This window comes from Cryptomeria japonica, chromosome 5 (genome assembly GCF_030272615.1).
Source record: "Cryptomeria japonica chromosome 5, Sugi_1.0, whole genome shotgun sequence".
NCBI classification, from domain to species: domain Eukaryota; kingdom Viridiplantae; phylum Streptophyta; class Pinopsida; order Cupressales; family Cupressaceae; genus Cryptomeria; species Cryptomeria japonica.
In genome coordinates this window covers 537,683,938-537,705,371 of record NC_081409.1, presented here as the reverse complement: position 1 = coordinate 537,705,371, position 21,434 = coordinate 537,683,938, and the positions used below count along the sequence as shown (strand labels likewise).

At 36.7% G+C, this 21,434-nt stretch overlaps 1 protein-coding gene across 6 annotated transcripts in view; it reads right to left on the bottom strand.

The window, feature by feature from the left end:
- Nucleotides 1-2,227: 2,227 nt before the first annotated feature.
- LOC131034429 (uncharacterized) overlaps nucleotides 2,228-21,434 on the bottom strand; it is a 101,420-nt gene continuing 82,213 nt past the window's right edge. For 5 of the 6 annotated variants that reach the window (XM_057965922.2, XM_057965920.2, XM_057965921.2 and 2 more), the window contains exons 12-18: nucleotides 8,292-8,492; nucleotides 8,132-8,212; nucleotides 7,812-7,963; nucleotides 7,569-7,674; nucleotides 3,395-3,532; nucleotides 2,983-3,319; nucleotides 2,228-2,743 (exon numbers count right to left, since the gene is read on the bottom strand). In XM_057965922.2, coding sequence (XP_057821905.1) covers nucleotides 2,601-2,743; nucleotides 2,983-3,319; nucleotides 3,395-3,532; nucleotides 7,569-7,674; nucleotides 7,812-7,963; nucleotides 8,132-8,212; nucleotides 8,292-8,492 — 1,158 coding nt within the window. In that variant the 3' untranslated portion in view covers nucleotides 2,228-2,600. Of the gene's footprint in view, nucleotides 2,744-2,982; nucleotides 3,320-3,394; nucleotides 3,533-7,568; nucleotides 7,675-7,811; nucleotides 7,964-8,131; nucleotides 8,213-8,291; nucleotides 8,493-21,434 lie in introns of those variants that run through there. The other variant, XM_057965924.2, reaches the window with a different exon arrangement.

The window sequence follows — 21,434 nt, the reverse complement described above, 5'->3', positions numbered from 1 at the left end:
TGCTTAGTCCAACAATGATTTGCGAAGCAAGCTACTAAAAGCTCTAACTGAGCTTATCGATGCAAAGGCAGCCTCCACATATGTCAAATTCACTCAACACTCTAGTTGTTTGACCACATTTTTTATATAACAACTAAAAAACACACCGCTTGAGATCGCATTGGGAGAGTCAATATCCCTAATGCGTCCCAAATCGACATATCCTTGTGGGGTGATGAAATCTTCAATCAAGAATAGCCCTCAACTACTAAAAGAAAAGGTGTGTTAATCATTTTTCTCTTACACCCCAGATCCACGAAGGTGAGGAGAGAGGATACTAATCGTAACGGTAGGTCCACCCTACACAACATGCAAGTGCACCAAACAAAAAATACACATGTTCTTTTTAGACCCAAATAAAAGATTTTTGCTAATACAGAATGCAAGAAAAGAAACTAAATCTAGTGGAAAAAATGATGGTCTTCAACAAAACGTCCTACAAAAGAGTGTTAGTAGTATGATTTTATGTCTTGCACACGTGAAAAAGCTGCAAGAAATCTTTTGGTATTTTTATAAACAAACTTAAAACTATTAATATTTATTATTTATATATTTTTTAAACTCATAGTGTCATCTAGTGGCACATTCACTTACAACTATAAATGAAACCAAACCACCTAGACCAGGTATTTAAGCCCTTATGAGAGCTTTTTGGTTCACATAAGTTGGTTCACATAAAAAAAAACAATGCCTCGCACTTTCCTTTCAAGAAATGTTTTGATGGTCAGCAACACTTGAGAGTCCAAGCCTCTACAGAAATTTAGACCCTATCCAGACATTAGAAATACGATAGGAAAATGGTGCATGCATGCATGAGTTAGAAGACAATCCTTGCATCACAGTAATCTTTGAAGCATTAATATAGAGTAGGGCGTGCTTCCAAGACTAGTAACATCATATTGCAATATCTCAATATATTAGTCAAAACGTTACTTAACCCATAAGCGTTGCTTCATGTCAACCCTGTTTAAGAAACTCCATTAACATTATTAGCAGCTTCAACCCCACAGTTGACCCTTAACAAGCTGTCATAATAAAAAATAATTTTAATTCATAATCGGTAGAAAGTTCACACACATTTTAAGGCAATCTCTTAACCAAAACATTACATAAGCAAATTATCTTTAATGAATACCAATAGCAGAATTTAACCCCAATACTAAATGTCTTACATACATATAGACTTTTATTTAAAAACCATATTAAGAAATCTTTTTCAAGTGGGTGGTGATTTTACAGTGTCAAATTATGTGATGTTTTCTTCCAAGATTCAACCACATAGTTTTTGAGTCAATCTTTATTAAGTAGCTGTTCACAAGAAACCATCTCATGAGCATCAATGATCCACTTAACACTCATTGCATCTAGGTGATGCTCACAGAGATTTTTGGGAAACACAATTCAAGAAATACAGGTTGATAAAGATTGAGTCAAAAACTCAATGACCATTGCAGCTGAAATTCACAGCTCAACTAATAGCAACAGAACACAATAATCAACTCATGAATCCTTACGATAAAATCACTGCTACAAATCCTAGATTCATCGAACAGATAAAATCACAGGTATACATAATACAACAGATTCAAAAAGACTCGTTACATGAAAATCATAGTCACAGTACCCTTCCCCGAGCAGCTAAGTGCTTAAAGAGTTTTTGAGTTCCATCTCAAGGAGAACCAGATGAGATACTTCTTCACCCATTTTGTTCAGTTAAAGGATTTACCTTACAAATAATAATGTAAATCTCTTTAAGTTATGTGCTTTTGTTATGTGTATAGTCAACCTTTTGTAGAGTTTAACTTATTCTTTAAATCAAGTATTATACTGTTTCAAACATATGTTATCATTTCTACTTCCTCCCCGGCACCAGATATGTGACTGCTTTAAATGAAGAAAATAGTCAACTCCCTCCACTTCAATTCACAGCTAAAATTTCAATGGCATGTTATTGTTTCAAATAAGTCTTATGATTTGTACTTCCCTAGCACCAGATATGTGCCTCTGCTTAAAACGAAGAAAATAGTTGACTCCCTCCACTGCAATTCACAGCTGAAATTTCAATGACATTTTTCACCCAGAAATTCTTATTATTTGTACTTCTTCCATAGAACCAGATATGTGACTATGCTTTAATTTTTAAACGAAGAAAATAGTTGACTCCTTCCACTTTGATTCACAGCTAAAATTTCAATGACAATTTTCACCTAGACATACTTTTGGTGGATTAAGTTTTGAAACTCCTTGAACAGTTTTGACATGGTGGCAATATAGGAACCAATTTGTGAAATAGTGCATGAATGATGAATGTACTTTGTACTGAAACCATCATTACAATCTTCAGAAACTGCAGGCAGATTTCTACCCAATAAAACTTCAAAACATAACTACTTGCAATGAAGGCTGTTACTATCATTCCGTGAAAGGAGATTTAAAATTTAAAATACAATGTACATGTTAACATCATTTACACTGTACAGTGGTAATTTTATAAAGATGGATAATTGAAACGAAAGTCCACATCCAAAAGATTCAGTGTATGAAATGAAATTGAATTGCATTTAGGATTGCCCCACTATTCCAGATTCAGTGTTGGTTTTCTGTTTCATCTTCCTTGGTCCTGCTGTTCGACCTCTAGCTTTCTTCTTTACAATGACTATCAAGGATCCAGCTACACATATTACTTTTGTAGCAGTCCTGTTCCCTGCACCAGAGTAAAGACAATATAATTCAATAAAGCACACAAAAATGAGCTACCACAGCCAAAACAACATCATTTATACTGATAAATTAGAAGAGAACTTTAAACCACCACCTACTGAAATTCATTGGGGGAGAGGATATAAACAAAGTCATTAGAGGAGTTCAAGAACAGGGAAGTAGACTGAATAATCCCATCAAATCGACAGCACTGCTATTCTTAGCATAAACCAAATCACATACCTAAAGAAACGATTGCAGTGTCCTGATTTTCTTCATGGCCAAGAGGTGTAAGAGCTTCCTTCTCTGGTACTAAGATGCCTATAAGTCCACCTTTCATTGCAGTCCTCCAACTATGCACCCTACCACTGTCTGTAACTCCAGCACACATACCAGCACCAATGGATACTTGCTTCAACTTCTCACCATGTGGAATGCAAGGGCCACGCCCATACAATGGAGTAGCAGGCACATTATATACTCCATCTGCAGGATTTGGTACAGCATGAGTCCATTGATGAACATCTCCATCATTTGTAAGAGCGATGAAGTCTTCTCCATAGCATCCAACATCAATAACCTGCACATCCAATAGACTAGTAAAAAATCGAGAAGTCGCAAGCAATCTGTCCTCGTTAAGGTAAGTAATACATACCTTGCGTCCAACAAGTGTCCCTACAGCAGGCTGACATGTAGCCGCAGAAAATCCTGTTGGACCATGATAATAACCACGACCCCAAGTCCAAGCACGACCATCATCTGTCATTATTATGGCATGGTAAACTCTGCCACACTAGCCCACAAACCAATCACCATGGACAACATTAAGTTTGCAGTTCTTGTGCTAAATAGACTGTCATTCCAGCTAATTAAACTCATCAGATGGAATAATAACAAACAAAACAAGCAACATTGACAAGTGACTGTCCATTCTAACAATAATTAACAATAAAAGAAAGAACTGCTACATTTTTTCATGCAATGAGCTTTAACGTCTACAAATGCAACCAGTTGAATTAAGGCAACGCAGTTGTCATCCTGCCTTGCTACAAAACTCCAAATTAGATATACAAGAAAACAGAGCATTTTCAATATAATTTAAGAGAAAAAGAATGAAATTATATCAATGCTTATTTATAACCATATCAGGTCAAACAAAAGTGCAACCAGTATGAGAAAAACCATCAACCTTCCAAGGTCAACAAAACACTCCAGTAAAAGCTCAAGAATGTAAATAAGAGAACCAAAACAATCTAAAAATGAGAAAAAAAAGTGAATAAAGAGATGGAGGATTTGTATAGCTTGAAAGCATAGAAGAAATAATCAACAGTAAATTGTGATTACTTGTGAGATTTAGCAATCCAACTTATAGATTGGATAGCTAATTTTATTCTTAAGTTGGACATGATTCGAGAGGCAGTGAGAAACTGCCAAAAATTTGCATGCTCTACACTTACAAATTTTGCATTTTTTCATTTTGTGGCTCATTTTAACTGTCCAAACTTTGATTTTTCCTGAGTGTAAGATTTGGCTACAGAAGCCACTGACAACCAGGAGACTAAAGGCAAGCACAATAGATCAAAAGTAAAATAGATTGCAATATGCAAGCTTGATGTATGATCACTGTGTATGAAATGAGAAGAATGGGTGGGTATAAGGATACACCACCAAGGGATATAGATATACAACCAAAATAGGTTAAAAGAGACCTAGTCACATGTGCACATCTCCACCATAGGTAGGATAAAAGAGATGTAGCATAGTTCAGGTGGGTATGGAAAAAAAGGATAGCTGGGTCCTAACAAATATGTAGCAATGTTAAGTATCCCTGTACACATTGCAATCCCTCAAGGAGCTAGGAAGGATACAAACTCATACAACAGGAAACTCCCCCCTCGAAAGAAACCCATCCCCCAAACTCCCACCAAAAGAGAAAACCCCCCCAAACAAAAAGATAATGGAGAGGACTAAATAACCCTCCCCTACCTCACCCCTAAAAGATTGAGAAGGATAAAACCCCATGTATGATTATTTTGGATCCTGGCCCATTGGAGGAAACTACCGACAAAAGATGTGCTTGGAAAAGACCAGAGATATACTTGGATGTCCAGCACTACATTGCTTGGGAGCAAGTAGCTCTGGGAAGGACACATTTGTAATGTCCTCTTTTTCACACTCGTGGTGTGTAGGGTCCATTTCTCTTATCTGCAGCTATTTACTATTTAGTGAAATCTTTGGCAGCGTAGAAGTAGCATAGTTGTAGTTGTAGTTAGTTTCAGTTAGTTATGACTAGAATAACAAGGGTGTGTAGTCAATTAGCTAGAATTGTAGTAAAGGTAGAGGTGTAATCAGCAAACTATTGGATTGCATTGACTGAAGAAATACTTAGACAGTTAAACTGTTTAGAAATGCCTTAATTTGAGAGATGGATGTGTTAGTTAACTGCCCAATTTGAAAAGCTACATTTGTCACTTAATTAGCCTAGTTACTGCCAACATTCGAGGGATGTCTTGCCTTTGATTGAAGTGCGCTTGAAAAGAAGAGTTTGAGTTTATAATGCATTGGTAAGAGTAGAAAGCATACACTTGAAATCTGACAAAACAAAAATCATTTATTTTCCTGGGCTGAACAATGTGTTCCAGCAACTGTGACTTGGAGGTGAAACCCTCAAGGCATGAGGTCAGTCTTCTTCAGAATGGAAACCCTTACACAGTAGACCAGCGTTCAGACTGAGATCTGGAATAGTAATACCAATAATGCCCACTTCTACATGTGGGCATGTTTAGTAAGCTGTATTAGTTAGCGAATCTGAGATTGCTTGTGTACAGTTTTAAAGCTAAGTTGCCAAACTGGGTATGGGTATGTGGATACAGTACCTCAGTATGGAAGAAGTTTTGGGGGGTTGGTTGCATTTAGGTACAGCCATACAAAAAACATATAAAAGTCATAAATTCATACAAATATGCAATAGGAATTAAAGCCAAAATACCATAGTAATCAAATCTAAATATATATTAATAATACTTAATAAAATTATACTTGGTGGCTTTACATTTATTAATAATACTTAATAAATATAAATATTGTTAAAATTTTTATTTAGAAATAAAAATGTATAAACAAAATTATACAGATTTTAAAAAAATATAAACTAGGAAAGTTAAATTATTTAAAAGAAAATATTTATTTAATAAATGTTTCTAATTTAAATATAAAAATAAGACGAAATCATATATATTTAAATATTAAAACATAAAGGATTAAAATATCAAAACATAAGAGATAATTATTAAAATGTATGAGATAAAAACAAATTAAAAATTAAAATTGAGAACAGAGGATGGAGGATGAGCAGCACAGAAATGAGACAAAACTGCAGCTGGTGATGGAATTGCATCATATGCCATGAAAAAACACCACATCAACACAGGAAATAGGTCAGAATCTTGCCACGGATTGAAAAAGTTTTGGGCTGCACAAACACAAATTTTGGTCAATTCAGCAAGGTTTTTTAGCTGTACCCAATTCCAGGACGTAACATACCTGGGATCAGCAGAGGAACGGCCAATTCGGCAACCTAGTTTTAAAAATTTAAAGAAATACCAAAATATAAAAAAATATTTATTGCTGCAGTATTTCTGAATATTTCTGAGTTGTTTTCTATGTGCATTTAGATTAGGTTGCTATAAAACTGAGACAAGTCTTATAACTATGGATACAAGTCATACAACAATATTAACGCATAACAATGAAAGTTCCCAAACAATGAACTCAATAATACAACTAAGTCTACAAATGATATCAATGACAACACTAATACATGTGGTGCAATAATAATGACATGTCAAAGGAGAGCATAATCAATCAACATTTCTGTTCGTAGTCACAAATCATCAATGCCATAACTGTTCATTGTTATTAAAGGTAACAGTCATAATCACTAATCACAATAACAACAGTCACATTCCCTACTCACAGTTTTAGCATCTGTTTATATACCAAGAGTCTTCACAATTATAGATAACTACATAATTTTTTTTAAATAAGAATAGCAATAATTGTCATTCTCCCTTGGTGACAGCCCAGACAGCTACTTAATAATAACAGCTGGAAATATTAACAGCTACATACACTGTTCAAGATGTAGAGTTCTAGAAAAGAATGAAAAAAAAAACTTGCAAGTGATGTAACAGTAACACAATATATGACCAATGTCATAATATAATGGTCAAAGTCTCAATCAACAATATCTTGAAATAGTTGCAATAATTTAAGAAAAATATTGGGAAACCTGCTAAGATATATTGTGATATTTTAAAAAAAGTATGCTTCTATGTTTGCTAGTATTGGGTTCGAACTTAGAATCTATGCTACTTTTTAAGCATTCGTATTTTTCGATCTTCACTTTTTGACTCTTGGCAACACAATTGTGCAATTTTTTCTATCACAAGAATCTCATATTCAAACAGTGTGGACTACTCCATGTTCCATGATCCATAGATGAAACTAAACAAAATAGCATATAAAAGTTTACTATTTATATAACATGCTATTAGGTAGTACTCTAAAAGTTTAACTTAAACCTTATATTTATGCCGAAGAGCTGTAATTCTAAATGCCTTAAAAAGGCTCAATCTTGTAAAATCTGAAGATCGAAACCGTAACAATAAGCTTTCTTTAAGATCAAAATCTTGGTCAGAGTAAATGCTGATTTCAGCACCACTTCTAAACAATTTTTGACCTAATCTTGTGTCTTAGCCTTATTCATAAGACTTAGAATACCATGGGCGAAAGATGGTCAAAAAAGTTAATTGTAAACAAACCCTCACCTGAATTTTGATTGGTTTGCCTGTGTAACCAGAAACTAAGTTGACCTCCTCCATATAATCTTTTGTGGCAGAACGTATATACACATGGTCAGTATCAGTAATGTACCTGTAAACCCCAACCATAAATTTAAGTGCAAATTTTAGCAAGCATATTTATTCATTAGTTACTACAAGATCCATAATAAAATGCCAATACCAAGCTTTAAAACTTCATGGGGTAAGAATGCAAGATGACATGCATACCCAATGAAGGGTGATTCATCTGGCGCCTCTACAGTTCCCACACTTATTTGTACAATTCGACCTAAGCTCTCTAGCAATGATTGGCCCGACTGCAAAAGAGAACCTTTAAGAGATAGATACTGTGGTTCATCACTTAGTTGGTATGTTCGGACCTGGCAAACAACCAAATCAAAGAAGCATTAGTAGGTGTGAAAGAGACTTGAAAACATATCAACTACACCAACGTAAAATTTCTTCAATAGGGTAATAACTAATAAGTCAAACAAGAAATAAAAATATTAGGAGGACGAACCAAAAAACCAAAAAAATAATTTACATACAGTTTCCTGGGGTTGTGAGCCCTGGAGAATAAAATCCTCTCCATCAGAACCAACTGCTACAAGATAAAAGGGATCTGGGACCTGGCAATATAAAGTAAGGATTAATAAAATCAATATTCTCTTCCTTTTCTCATAAACTGAAAACATATCTAAAACCAACCTGATCTTCTTGATTGGCTTCATATCCACTAGAAGCCCTATCAAGGTCTGGGCCTGCAACATCAACCAACACAGTTCCCTTCTCTTCCAAGGAAGCTATGTATTCCCATTCATTACATCGTGTATGAATATAGCCATGTCTATTTCGCCACAGCCAAACCTGGCCACCAGCAGTAATGGCTGCAAGATGGTGTTGGCTTGCCTGATGTCAGCCATGAGTTAGAAGACATCCAGAAAATCATAACATAATGACCTCCTTCATATCTGAACCTGATTGTTAGTTAAATAAGATTACAGTCATAACAATACTTCTAGCTAACTCGTTAATTAATTAAATTGATGTTCTACAACTTATAAGTTTATCATGCTTACCATGTTGTAATATCTTAATTTGTACAGAAAGGGTCAAAAGAAATCAAAACCCAGAATTACAATAGAAAATTGTTTATCTAGATAGATAAATAAAGAGAAAGGCACTTAGCTTTAGCAAAAGAAAATTGTTTATATATATATACAAAGAGAGGGAGAGAGAAGAGAGAGAGATTGGAATTGTTCGGTCAAGCAAGTTGGCCAGGATGTGAGTTTGCACAGGAATGAATTTTTTTATTTGTAAAAAAATAAAAAATAAAAAACATCCAGATCAGACTAGGCTTATTTATTGCATCTGAAAAATACAAATCTGACATTCCCTGGCCCAGGTCTTGCAGAATTTGTTAACCATGAAATTTATGCTTTCTGACTATTGCAAAAGACAAGAAGATGAGCAAAAGTGTGTTTTGCAAATTTGCATGGGTTTCTGGCACAATAACCAATACAAGTATGCACCCTGAGAAGAAAACTTTACCACTTAGACGTTTTAAGATATGGCAAAGGGAAAAACTTCAGGATGGTAATCAAGAACATGACTAAAAAGATAGTACAAAATAGAATGGAGAGAAAAGTCAGATGAAGAAAAGCGAAATCTGGTGGGCATTAGAGGAAAGATGTTGCACATATTAGAACATTGATGACTCCCCACCTTCCAGTCAAAAAGCCCCTTCAAAGGCATCACGATCGGAAATATCACCAAAATGAAGCAGCAAGAGAAATATTCATAAGGCCCCAAAGAAACTTGAGAAGCCCACTGAAATGATGCCAGCCTGACCCAGAAATTTTTCTGTCACTTCTAAGTACATGTCATGAGCCCATCATGAGCTGGGTCAGCCCAACACTCAAAAGCAGTGTTTTTAAACACCAATAAATAAATATAATTAATATTAAATTTAATATTCCCTCCTAGTGTGGCTGACTCCATTTGGGGCCGACTTAATAAATTAATATAATATTAATTCAAATTTAAATCTATTTTTTCCAACTGATGTGCCTACCTGGCCAACTTGATTTCTTGAGGCCCACTTGTGATAAATTTTGAGCATGAACAGGTATTTATATGGAGGAATTTGGAATCAACTTAATAAATAAATATAATATTAGTTAAAATTTAAATCTATTTTTTCCTCCTAACGTGCCTACCTGGCTGACTTCATTTCTCGGGGCCAACTTGTGATAAGTTTTTGAGCATGATCAGGTATTTATATGGAGGACTTTATTTTCAAAAGGAAAGATCCTCTCTAAAAGATCTTGATTTACCATCAATACATGACAAAACAAATACAAAACAAAAATCTAGTGAGCTACACTTGTTAAATGGATTTGGTTGTCTCATGTATCATCACAAGGGTGGAATAAGGGACTGCCTATTCCTTTACATGGTCAGCCTACTCAAAACTCTCACCTAAGTCCTCTTCTTCCTCTCCATCCTTTAATCCATCATTATGTTCATCAACACATGCATCTTTCTACTTCTCAACTTTAGTCTTCCTTCCATGTTTTTCCTTTGCTTATCCTAGATTGACAAATACTCTAAGCTCTCTAAAAACCACATCCTTAGCAAGAAATTGTTTTAAGGTTGGAGGATTTTAAAGCTTCTAACCATATCCATTGAATATGCATTTCTAAGCTTAAAGAATCAACTTAGAATTTTTTTCTCAAGGCACATGAACAAAAAACTCATAATCAAATACCCTTAAAATGTGAAATAGAGGGTTTCTTACCAATCTACATAAGGAGATTTGTAAACAAGAGTCAAATAAAGAGATATGCTAATCAAGTAGTATGACTATTTTGTACTCTCAACCTTTCCCAAAAACAGTTATCCAACTATGTACCACTCATCATACTTTTGGCTCTCTCCATCAAGGTTTGGTTCATCCTTTCTACATCCATGTTAAGTAATGGAGAATAAGGAGTGATCTTTTGCCACACAATAAATTGTTTTCAAGGTTGAAAGATTCAAACGTTTCTAACCCTTAAAATTTTTACTGTATCCATTGAAAATACATTATTGGGCTTTGGCATACAACTTAGATGGCTATCCTCTACGCACATGAACAAAAAACTCACAACCAAATTACTTTAAATGTCAAGCAGAGGGTTTCTTACATGTCCACAACTCATAAGAAGTTTTTTTTAACAAAGAGATAGTTAATCAAGTAGCATGTGGTACTCACAAGTCACAACCTCTTCCAAAAAGCGTTGATCCAATTGTGTAAAACTCATACTTTTGCCTCTCTCCATCAAGGTTCATTTCATCCTTTCTGCAACCTCATTCTGTTGTGGAGTATAAATAGTAATTTTTGCCACACAATACCTACATGCTGTGTCACAGGGTTCGCTGAATTTCATGTTTGAAGTTCAAAATTTGGTGAACATTTAACAAAGGTATAAAATTTGCTAAAAACACATTAAAATTCACAATACATGCACGACTGATTTTCCCCTGCTAGCGGCTAGGCCACATCCTTTTTTGTACAAATGAGTTTGTGCAGGTGCAACTGTGTGTTAGAGGTCTGAAGTCGCAGGGCGCGATAGCAAAAAATTGGCGGTTGAGACAGATTATTGCAAAGGATTCAACTAAGCTACAGGCCGACAACTCTAAGCTACCTGGTAGTGGCATCAACTCTAAGCTATCTGGTAGTGGTTACACAAAGATGCGACTTGCAGAGCCGACAACTATCCACTTCCATTTCTACAAATCTCCGAAGTAGGTAGCAATTAGTTTACGTTTCTTTTAGGTTTTTTTCTATATTTTATAAAAATTAAACATGCATTTTATACTTCTAATATTGACGTTAATAGAAATTAAATATTAATTTATTTTATTAAATTTTTATTTAAAAATTTATATTTAAATTATTTTACTTATAATTATGCTTTATGTAAATAGACTTCAATTTCATTTTTTTGTTAATCTATTTTTATAATATTGTAGATATATTACCTATATTTAAAAAAAAGTTGTAAAGGCAAATTCAATGTTGAATTTTTTTTTCAATTTTTTTTCACCTTGGTTGAACTTCATTCGAATTTTATTGTCACCGAACAAAAACTTGAATTCGAACCTTGTGACTTAGCCTACATGTCTACAAAAATCATTCAAGAGTAATATTTGTCTCCATTATCAAATATCAACACCCTATCTAATTGTTTATCAACCAAAGCTTTAAAATCCTGAAACTTAGAGAAAACTTCAGACTTGGACCTAAAAATAATAAAATATCAAACCAAGTGTATCTTGAACAATCATCAATGAATTAAACATAATAACATGATTTACCAATAGAACCCACATCTATTGGACAGAACATATCTAAATGAATGACTTTAGAACACATTTTCCTCTACCACTTCCAACAAGAAAAGAAACTCATATTATGCTTTCCAAATACACAATTCTCACAAAAATCAAATCAAACTCGTCAAAATAAACAAAAAACGAGAACGGTATCACGATCTTCTCTCTCCAGTTTGCTGACTATGACTGTGGCTGGCCTGATGCTGATCACTAGGATGGGATGCCCTTTTCACCAATGTCGCCCAAACTTTGGTGCCAAAACATACATGCAATTTTACAAGTGGTCATTACATTGGCAAAATTATTAAATTCAAGTCTATACAAAGTCCCACACAGGGTGCCTCTCGCTACCATCAAATTTCCCCTATCCAAATTGCAACCAAATTTGTCAAATGTCGCATGCACTCGAGAGTCATTCAATTTGGATACAAAAGAAGATTTCTTGCAAGTCCTAGAATACACAAAATGCCAATATAAGTTTGCACTCTCTCATCACTGAAACATAATTGTACCTTTCAATTCCAACAATCTGATGCAAATTGTTCTCACCAAGGAAAATTTTTACTCCATCATTAACTCAATAAGATGAAAACAACTCTTTGTGGCAAGTCATATGGTAGGAGCAACCTGAATCAATGAGCCACTAGTCATCACTAACAATATTAGCAGATATGAATAAAGCATCATTATCTCCATCTTCAAAGGGTTTCTAAGTTTTCTTCTTGTTTTTGCATTCCTTCTTTATCTGTCTTTGTTTCCTACAGTGCGAGTAACTCACTTTGGTCTTTCTAAGATTTATGGACTGCCCTTCAGATTTGTATCTATCTTTCAGTTTCTTTTGTTCCCCTTTAGACCACCTTTGTACTTGTGCCTTTCTTGAACATGTAATGCATCTTTCAAGCCCTCATCCATGTATTTTCTCATCTCTTCACTAAGCAAAGAAGCAACAAAGGAATCCAAAATTTAGGTCTGTCATAGAACCACTTGAAGCAACAGTATCAGGTTCTTGTGTGCTAGGACCCATTGCAGAATCAAACAAGAGCGGCATGGCTAAGGTACACAAATTTTTATCCTAGCTGAACCTTAGCCATGCCTAACAGCTCCCAAGAGAACCAATGTCCAAAGGGATTTAAAAAATGGGCAAAAAATTTTAAATGGTGATTATTTTACACAAAAAAGTCATTGCTGATATATACTGATGTAAATATGCTATGACTTAATTGCATGACTGTTAAAGAACGTAGTAAGCTGATTGTATATTATCATTGACTAACCCAAGATGGTAGTGTAGGGGAAGCTTATCTCATTGTTTATTGATCAGTAGTTTTGCATGTAGAGGAAATGATAATATACGACAAAGAAAGAGGCAAAGAACCAAGCAAAACAGAGAGAAAGATATGTGCTTGGTTGTTTTAGAGAAAAAAACATTGTAATGTCCCCTTTGGAGGGTATACCTGATTTTTGCCCAAAAATAACAATTACAATTAGATAATTTATTTACAAGAGTATTTTTTCACTAATTTACACAATACCAATTCAAACTAGAGACAAAGTACCCGATTCTGTAACCCTTGAACTGCCCACACCTCACTCTGCTCCTTCAAAATTGCTCACATCAGCAATTTGTTGATGATACGATTATCCTTGGTGATTCTTCTGTTGTGGAGGCTAGAAACCTCAAGAAGGCCCTCTCTCTGTATGAGTCCACCTCTGTTCAAAAGATCAACCTTATCAAGAGCTCACTGGTATATTGGGTTGAAGAATTGACTCCCGAGGTGAGACAGAATAAGATCACTGGTATATTGGGTTGCAGAATTGACTCTCTTCCTTCTGTCTACCTTGGGTTGCCTCTTTGCCTAAAAGCTCCTGACTCTTTCTGGCTGAAACTCATTGATAAATTTAATGTGAAGCTTGCTGGGTGGATGGGGGCATTATTAAGTCAAGCTGGCAAAATTCAGCTTCTAAAGTCTTCCCTTCAAAATCTTCCGGTGTATGCTACGAGTTTGTTCAAAATCCCTTCTAAATTCGTGGAAGTCATTGAAAGGATTCAAAAATGTTTTTTATGGTCAAGTGTGGAAGAAAGGAAAAGGATCCCTCTTGTGGCATGGGATTGTGTTTGTAGACCTACGAAGGATGGTAGTCTTGGTTTGGTAAACAAATTTGGAGGTTATTCTCTTCCACATGGAAATGGGGTTACATTTGGCGCACTAAATATCTGCATAACTCGGATTCCTTGAGAGATTTTATTAATCTCTAGTTGCTGCCTGCTGGCTCCCTTCTTTGGAATAATGTTATCCAAGCCAAATTTATCCTTGATAAGGGAGTTTTTATGAGTGTTGGTTTGGGTAGGCAGATCAGGTTTTGGGAAGTTAGTTGGATAGGTCATGAACCCCTCAGTAAATGTCCTCAATTTAGATCGTTTATGGAGAAATGTATTTTCAGATTTGGGAGTATGTTTCAGATTATATCTCTAATGGTGATCGGAGTAGTCTTGTGGAAATTAGCAGTTCTCTCCTTCCTCTTCAACGCGCTCTCAATTCAGTTAATTCCCTCTTCAAGATCCCATGCACAAACTTGTGTGGAAGGCTTCTTCTTCGGGGCTCTATTCAGTCTCCTCGGCGGTTTCTTTCCTGAGCAATTCAATTTCTCCACCCCTTTCTGGGCGGGTGCTTGGAATCCTATGCTGATTCCCAAAATTAACATCATCTTTTGGATCTTGCTTCAGAATACAGTGCTTACCCTGGATAACTTGTGTAAGAGAGACCTCCCTCTTGCTATCAAGTGCTTTTTATGCTATGAGGATTCAGAATCTGTTGAGCATCTTAAACTGAAATGTTCCTTTGTTCGCGAGATTTGGAGCTTCTTCCTTCAAATGTGGCAGGTGGATTGGGTTTTTCCATCTTCTCTTCAAGATCTTTATGCTCAATGGGTGGCCCCTACGTCAAATTCGGCTTTGAATACACTCGTCTTTGGTGTTCCCCCAACTTGTTTGGGGAGTCTGAAAAGAAAGGAATAAAAGAATTTTCAGAGACAATGCCCTCCCTACTAATGTTGTTTCTTCCAAAATCCGCAGAGCTATTCATGAGAATTTTCATATTGGAATTGCCAAGCTTAACCCTGGAGGTAAAATCTCTTGCTCTGCCTATGATCTTTTGGTGGTTAGTAATTGGAAAATCCAATGTGATATTTCTATTGTCATTAAAACTGTCAAATCTCCTAGAGAGAATGTGATCTGGACTTTACCTCCTCCTGGTTGGGTGAAAGTCAGCTTTGATGGGGCGGCTAAAGGGAATCTCAGGCCAGCTGGGTGTGGGAGAGAGTTAAGAGATGAGAATGGTAGGATTTTATCAGCGATGGTGCTCCCATTGGGAAGCCAGACGAATCACCTATCTGAAGCGATTGCGACCTACCATGGGTTATGCCTAGCTAAAAATCTTCATTGTAAATTTGTGTGGGTGGAAGGGGACTCAAACAACATAATACAATGCCTTAAAGGCAGCCGAAAACCTTGGACCATTTAGAATTGGATGGACTCCCTAGACCTTATTAAGTCCTTTGACAAAGTTGTTATTTCCCATGTTTTCAAAGAGGGAAATAATGTCGCAGATTTTTTCGCCAACCTTGGTGTTAGAAGTGATAATTTAATGATGTGGAGCCTTGGAGATTATGCTCCGGAGGATGTAAGCCATTTGATGGCTTATGACAGAACACACGCACGTACACCTCGGCTTTCTAATTTCCAATGATCTGGTTGTCAGTTGCTTACTTGATCATTCAAGATGGTTTCTTTAATGCACGAATTTAGCTATCATTTCCCTTTGTTTTCCCACGCTTTTTGGGTTAATATTGTCAAAGTTTTTGGTTGTCTGTTTTTTTTGGAACAAAGAGAAGAGGAAGAACAATTTTCAGACTTTGGGAGGTGATAGGAAGAGGCTTGAGACCATTGATTGTGGGGATGTCAGGAAAAATGCTACTATCTAGAGAATTCTGAAGTGTGGGGGTGTCCCTCCTTATTTGGAGTGGTTGCATGGCTTTGACCCTAAGGTCACTACCATTTTCGCCAAAGGATGGGAGTATGGCCGCATATCTTTATTTGGGCAGAGCTTCGACATCAATGAACAGCTTATTGCCCAGGTTACTGGGCTTTTGATGGAGGGGGCTAAAGTTTACAGAGAGAAAATCTTCGAGGGCCACCATCAGAGAATTTCCCAAGGGCAAGGAAAAGAAGTTGTTGGTTAAAAGATCCAAGGGTGGCTATGACATTGGGGACATCAAGACTCTTTGGCAGGCAGTGCTAAAGGTACTTATGCAGTATTAGTCCTTAGATGGCCACTTAACTAGAGTTTGTGGCCACCACTTCGTGTTACTTAATCACTTCAAGCATAAAGTTAGGATTTCTTTTCCTTTCTACTTGCTTTCTTCCTCGAATGCCAGCATTAGGGCTCACAGAAAAAACCCTCACAATCCAATTCTGCATGAGGATCTCTTACTTCTTATCTTTGAACATTGTAAATCCCTTCCTTCATCGTCCAAACCCAAGGTCGGAACCCCCCTGCCTTTTCCAAGGAGGCGGAGGATTTTGAGGAAGAGGAATCTGATAGCCCTTATTCGGAAGGGGAGGATTGGAAAACGGAGGAGGATTCTGATTTTGTTTCCTGAGCCAAGGAAACTAATGTGCCCAAAACTAAATATGTCAAAAAGAAGTTTCCCTCCCCTGTTCTAAGGATAAAGAAGTCACTGAACCGTCTATTCACAGCCTTTCTGCTAATTCTTTACCTGCTACCAATTGGGAAGGGAGACTCAATTTCCCTAGGGATTTGAATGTCGATTCTCCTATTCTCCATTTAGACCAAGAAAGCCCCAATGATCTGCTGGGTATTGCTAGGGATGCGGCGGTTGATAGCTTCGGAATGTATAAATGGATGTTCCATGAGATTAAAGACATCAACCTTAAGTTACGTGTCGTCATCAGCAATCAAGATAACAGGAAGGTAGTGCCATGGGATGAAGATGAAGGTAAAAATATGTTGCATCCTTACAAAAGGCTATTAAGGATGTGGAAACCATGAAGAATGATTATAAGGGGCGAATTCAGGGTCTTGAAATCAAAATGAAAAACATTAATGACAACCTCATTTCCCTAGTTATCATTAGCCACAAAGTTGTGAAAAATAGTGCTGACAACATGAACACAATGGTAAATAGACTAGAAAATCAAAAAACGCATCAGAGCAGAAGCCATGTGGTTGATTTGGAGGTTGGGGAGAAAGGGTGGTGCAAGCACACAAGAGCCAATCTGAAATGTGTTGCGGATCAGTCCACTTAAGAAATTCAGGAGTTTAAGAAGATTGCCTTGAGTATGTCTCCGCTGGATGCTGAAGTTGCAAAAGCACTGAAGAATCTTAAATGGTTCTTTTGATCTCTCCTGTTGTTTCTTGTCTTTTGTTCGTGTCTAGTGTTTTGCTGATGGTAGGCTGCCTATTTTCTGGTTTTATGCTTTTGGTAGCGTGATGTAAATAGGGTTTTGGGTCCCTTCAAAACCTGTTTGATCCTTACTCAAAAACATAAATGATAATGAAGATTCCTATTGTAAACATGAACATTGTAGCTTACTCCTACTAACCAACCATATTAGAAACTTGAGGAAAGCACAATAGGGTATCAGGAAACTGTCCTCCACAGCTATGCCCAAAGAGCACCAAACAACCAACCAAGTCAATCCGACCCCTTGGCCCACAAGCAGTCCAACTCAATTGGTGGTCTACTCAATTGAGGGAACCCTTACTCCTGCATCTGCCTATTATGTTTCCTTGCCAATTCCTACTATGATTGCTTTGTGAAAATCAAACGAATAATTACTAATTCTAAGAATCTTGATGGATTGGCAAGATAATTAATGAATAAATCTGTTCTTTACCAAATTCACAAACTAATAAACATTGGATTCAAACATCAGACATTCTAAATACTTCAACAATATAATGGTTTGTTGTATCTTACTGCCTTATAATTCAGATTAGTACTGCTTTATAATTCGCATTTCTTACTGCCTTATTATCTAGATCAGATCTCTATTTCTTGATTTCAAATCAAACGTCTATTCCACATCAGATTATTTATTTTTTGATCTCTTACTCTTCCTTCCCTTCATCAAGGCCTCTCCTCAATGATTCTTCATCCTTTTTATTTCTTCCATGGTGGGAAAGGTCGTGTCTTTTAATATTGAAAAGAAACATTTGTTTCCAATCGCTGCTCTTCATTGTGCCTGCTGTTTGGGGAGACTAATTAATTGATAATTTCTTAAATTCTTGCCCTAGGTCGGCCATTTAATAGTCAAAAATAATTTTATTTAATTTTTTAACAGCATTTCTCGTAATCTTCTTCTTCATTATCTTTGTTCTACAATCCTTAAAGATCGCTTGGTCTTGACCACCCTGTGGCCTCTTCTTCCCTTTATTGGGATCTAAGGGCGTGAATCACTCAAATTTGACCCGATTTCCTTTAAGGCAACGGCGCCAAATGATTACTGCTATATCTGATAAATTAAATGCAGGAAGTAACAATAAAGATGACATTGCATACCAGATACAAGAGTAAAATATATCTTTACTCGCACATGAAATTATTACAAAGAAGAAGATCAGAGATGATCAGCCAAGGATTACAATTGGTCCGACTCTATCATACTAGCTTCCTTGATGGTACACAAACATATTTAAAGGACCCGACAATTGCCAAGAGGAACACAACCGTCAACCAACTGACACATATAACTACCCAAGAGTGACAACTACTTAATTTGGACAATTAATACATTGGATAACCATTATTATCAAACATAACAATAGGCATTGTATGTTGACTACATCATCCCCGTGAACTTCGGCAGATTCTATCGATCCACATTCGGACTTGTCGGAAGAGTCACCATTTTTCTTGCATGCTTACTCCCTTGCGTGTCGGACCTAGGTGGACTATTCCAACCACTAAATTCCGGTGCTTTCCCTCCACACTCAGCCATGCACGTGTCCTCTACAATTTTGCCTCCAGCATCCCCAACACTCCAAGTACTTTCAAGTTTTGACTCATTCCTATGCTCCCTCCGTCTGGGGGTTTGCGGTTAGGATCCTCCAATTCTCAATTCCCCTAAGATGGATAGACAACAGAATATGTCTATGAGTTCAAGATTTCTCTCTTCATACTCCTCATCCGATGACAACTATACAGACAAATGGTCTGATTGTCCAACTGGATTTTCCTCAAATGTTTCTCATAATCTTCTTCTTCATTCTCTTTATTCTACAATCCTTAAAAATCATCTCATTGCTTGGTCTTGACCACCCCATGGCCTCTTCTTGCCTTTATTGGGATCTAAGGGCATGAATCACTCAAATCTAAACTGATTACTTTAAGGCAATGACGCCAAATGTTTACTACTAAATCTGATAAATTAAATACAAGAAGTAAAAATAAAGATGACAATGCATACCAAATACAAGAGTAACATATATCTTTACTCGCACATAAAATTATTACAAAGAAGATACAAAAAGCATGGTTGATGAAGCCTAAAAATAGCAATTTTGAACATGTTGTGAAGAATCCTCTTCGTTGTACCCTTAAGGAAAGATGCCATCAAGTGATGGGAGAATTTGTCTTCTGCCACTAAGATCTTACACAATGTTCTCCATACTATCATATGATGTGATTCTCAAGGGGTCCTACAATAAATTTGTGAATCAGTTGTATGTTGTTGTACAGATGATGATGTACGGTGCAAAGAGTTTGCTGATGTCATACGGTGCAGCTAAGAGGCAATGCGGCATAGGGTGCAGGTGCGGTTTGAATGGGTTGTGGTTGTCGGACGGCATACAACATTGGAATTGTTTGCAAATGTCGTACAATGAAGTGGAAGAACCACCGTATAGGAAGACCAACCACCAAATGTTGTACAGTTGTAGTGTGAAGTAGGCCTACAAAATGGTCAAAGAGTGGTCGTACGAGGAGAACAAGAAACTATTGTACTTGGCATGTGTTGGTGTCTGTTTTATCATCTACCAAACATTAGGATAGGATACCCGAAGGCATTCTATCCTCTCCTGAAAAATCACTACTGATTCCAAGGTCTATATGTGCGAACAAGCGACTTTAGTGGAATAGCTTCTTGGGTAGTGTATGCTGAAATTTTCAAGGGGGATTTACGTTTGACAAGTATCTTGAACTGCTGGACTTAGATGGATTTAGCAATTTTAGGCTCTTCTTTTTTTGGGGGGGGAATTTTTTGGGATTTAGACTTTCAAAAGAAAGGGAAAAAGAGATAGGGTTTAGGAAGGCTAATCTAATCCTACGAATTTCGGAGACGGTATCAACTGGGTGCTCTCGAGAAACCAAACCTTGCTTCGCCACACTAGGGACAACTACACAAGCCGGTGCAATCTTCAATGGGTTGTGCTTATGATCGAGATGTTGGGATGCACAGGGGATGGGCTCAGACTAACTTTGCACGGTAGAATGGAAATCATCCATTTACCAAAAGTATGAGCGGAAATACACCATCAATTGACACTTATCAAATCCTTCATTCAAATTAACAACAATGAAAGCAAATCTAAATTAATTCTAACTAAGTGTTGAGGCAATTGAAACCATGCAAATCATTCAAATAATAGAGATTACAAAGCAGCGCACATGCAATATATTATCTGGAAATGACCTTAAGCAACAATACATCAAAAACCTCACACTCTCCAAATGAGAGGAGGCAACCTTATATAGTTTTCAAGAATAAATGAACGGCCGAGATCAAACAGTGATCAAGGGCCCAGATTGAAAGCTATAAACCCTAATTAGGGTTGCCCAAAACTAACCACCCTCGACCAATTACATTTGGGACACTTGTCCTTCTTGATAAATATGAACCATCAATGAAAATAGAAGGTTGTTGCATTGTGAAGTGCGCCCTTCTAGAAGCTTTTGGATAAGTCAGGTTCATCGAACCTGGACATGCTGACTTGGAGCGATCTGATTGGTTGGAAAATGACGAGGCGCCACCTCAACGTGTTGGATGTCTTTCTTGAATTCTTCAATTTTTGTCAAGAAATCGTCTAAGTATGGAAATTTGATTCCTTCTTGTCGCCATTTGATTCTGCTTGGGAGCTTGTCTTTTTTTTTAATTCCTTCAGGAGATGAAATTCTTCAAGTTGGAAGTTTATCTAACTTTTCCATATTTTCACCAAGTCTGAGAACTTTTCTTTCTTGATGCCTTGAGATTCTTTCAAGTGCCTCGAATTTGGAGGAGAAATCCCCTCGTGAAGTTTGTCTCATACTTAGCCAAATTTTGGCCCTCTCTATACTCGGACGAACCTTGCTCGTGGTCCCGTCTTCAATTCTGAATTTGGCTCGAAACTCCATTTGTGTTTTTTGTGATGATCCTGCCTTCAGTTGCCAATTTCTGTTGCGTGGGAGGAGGGT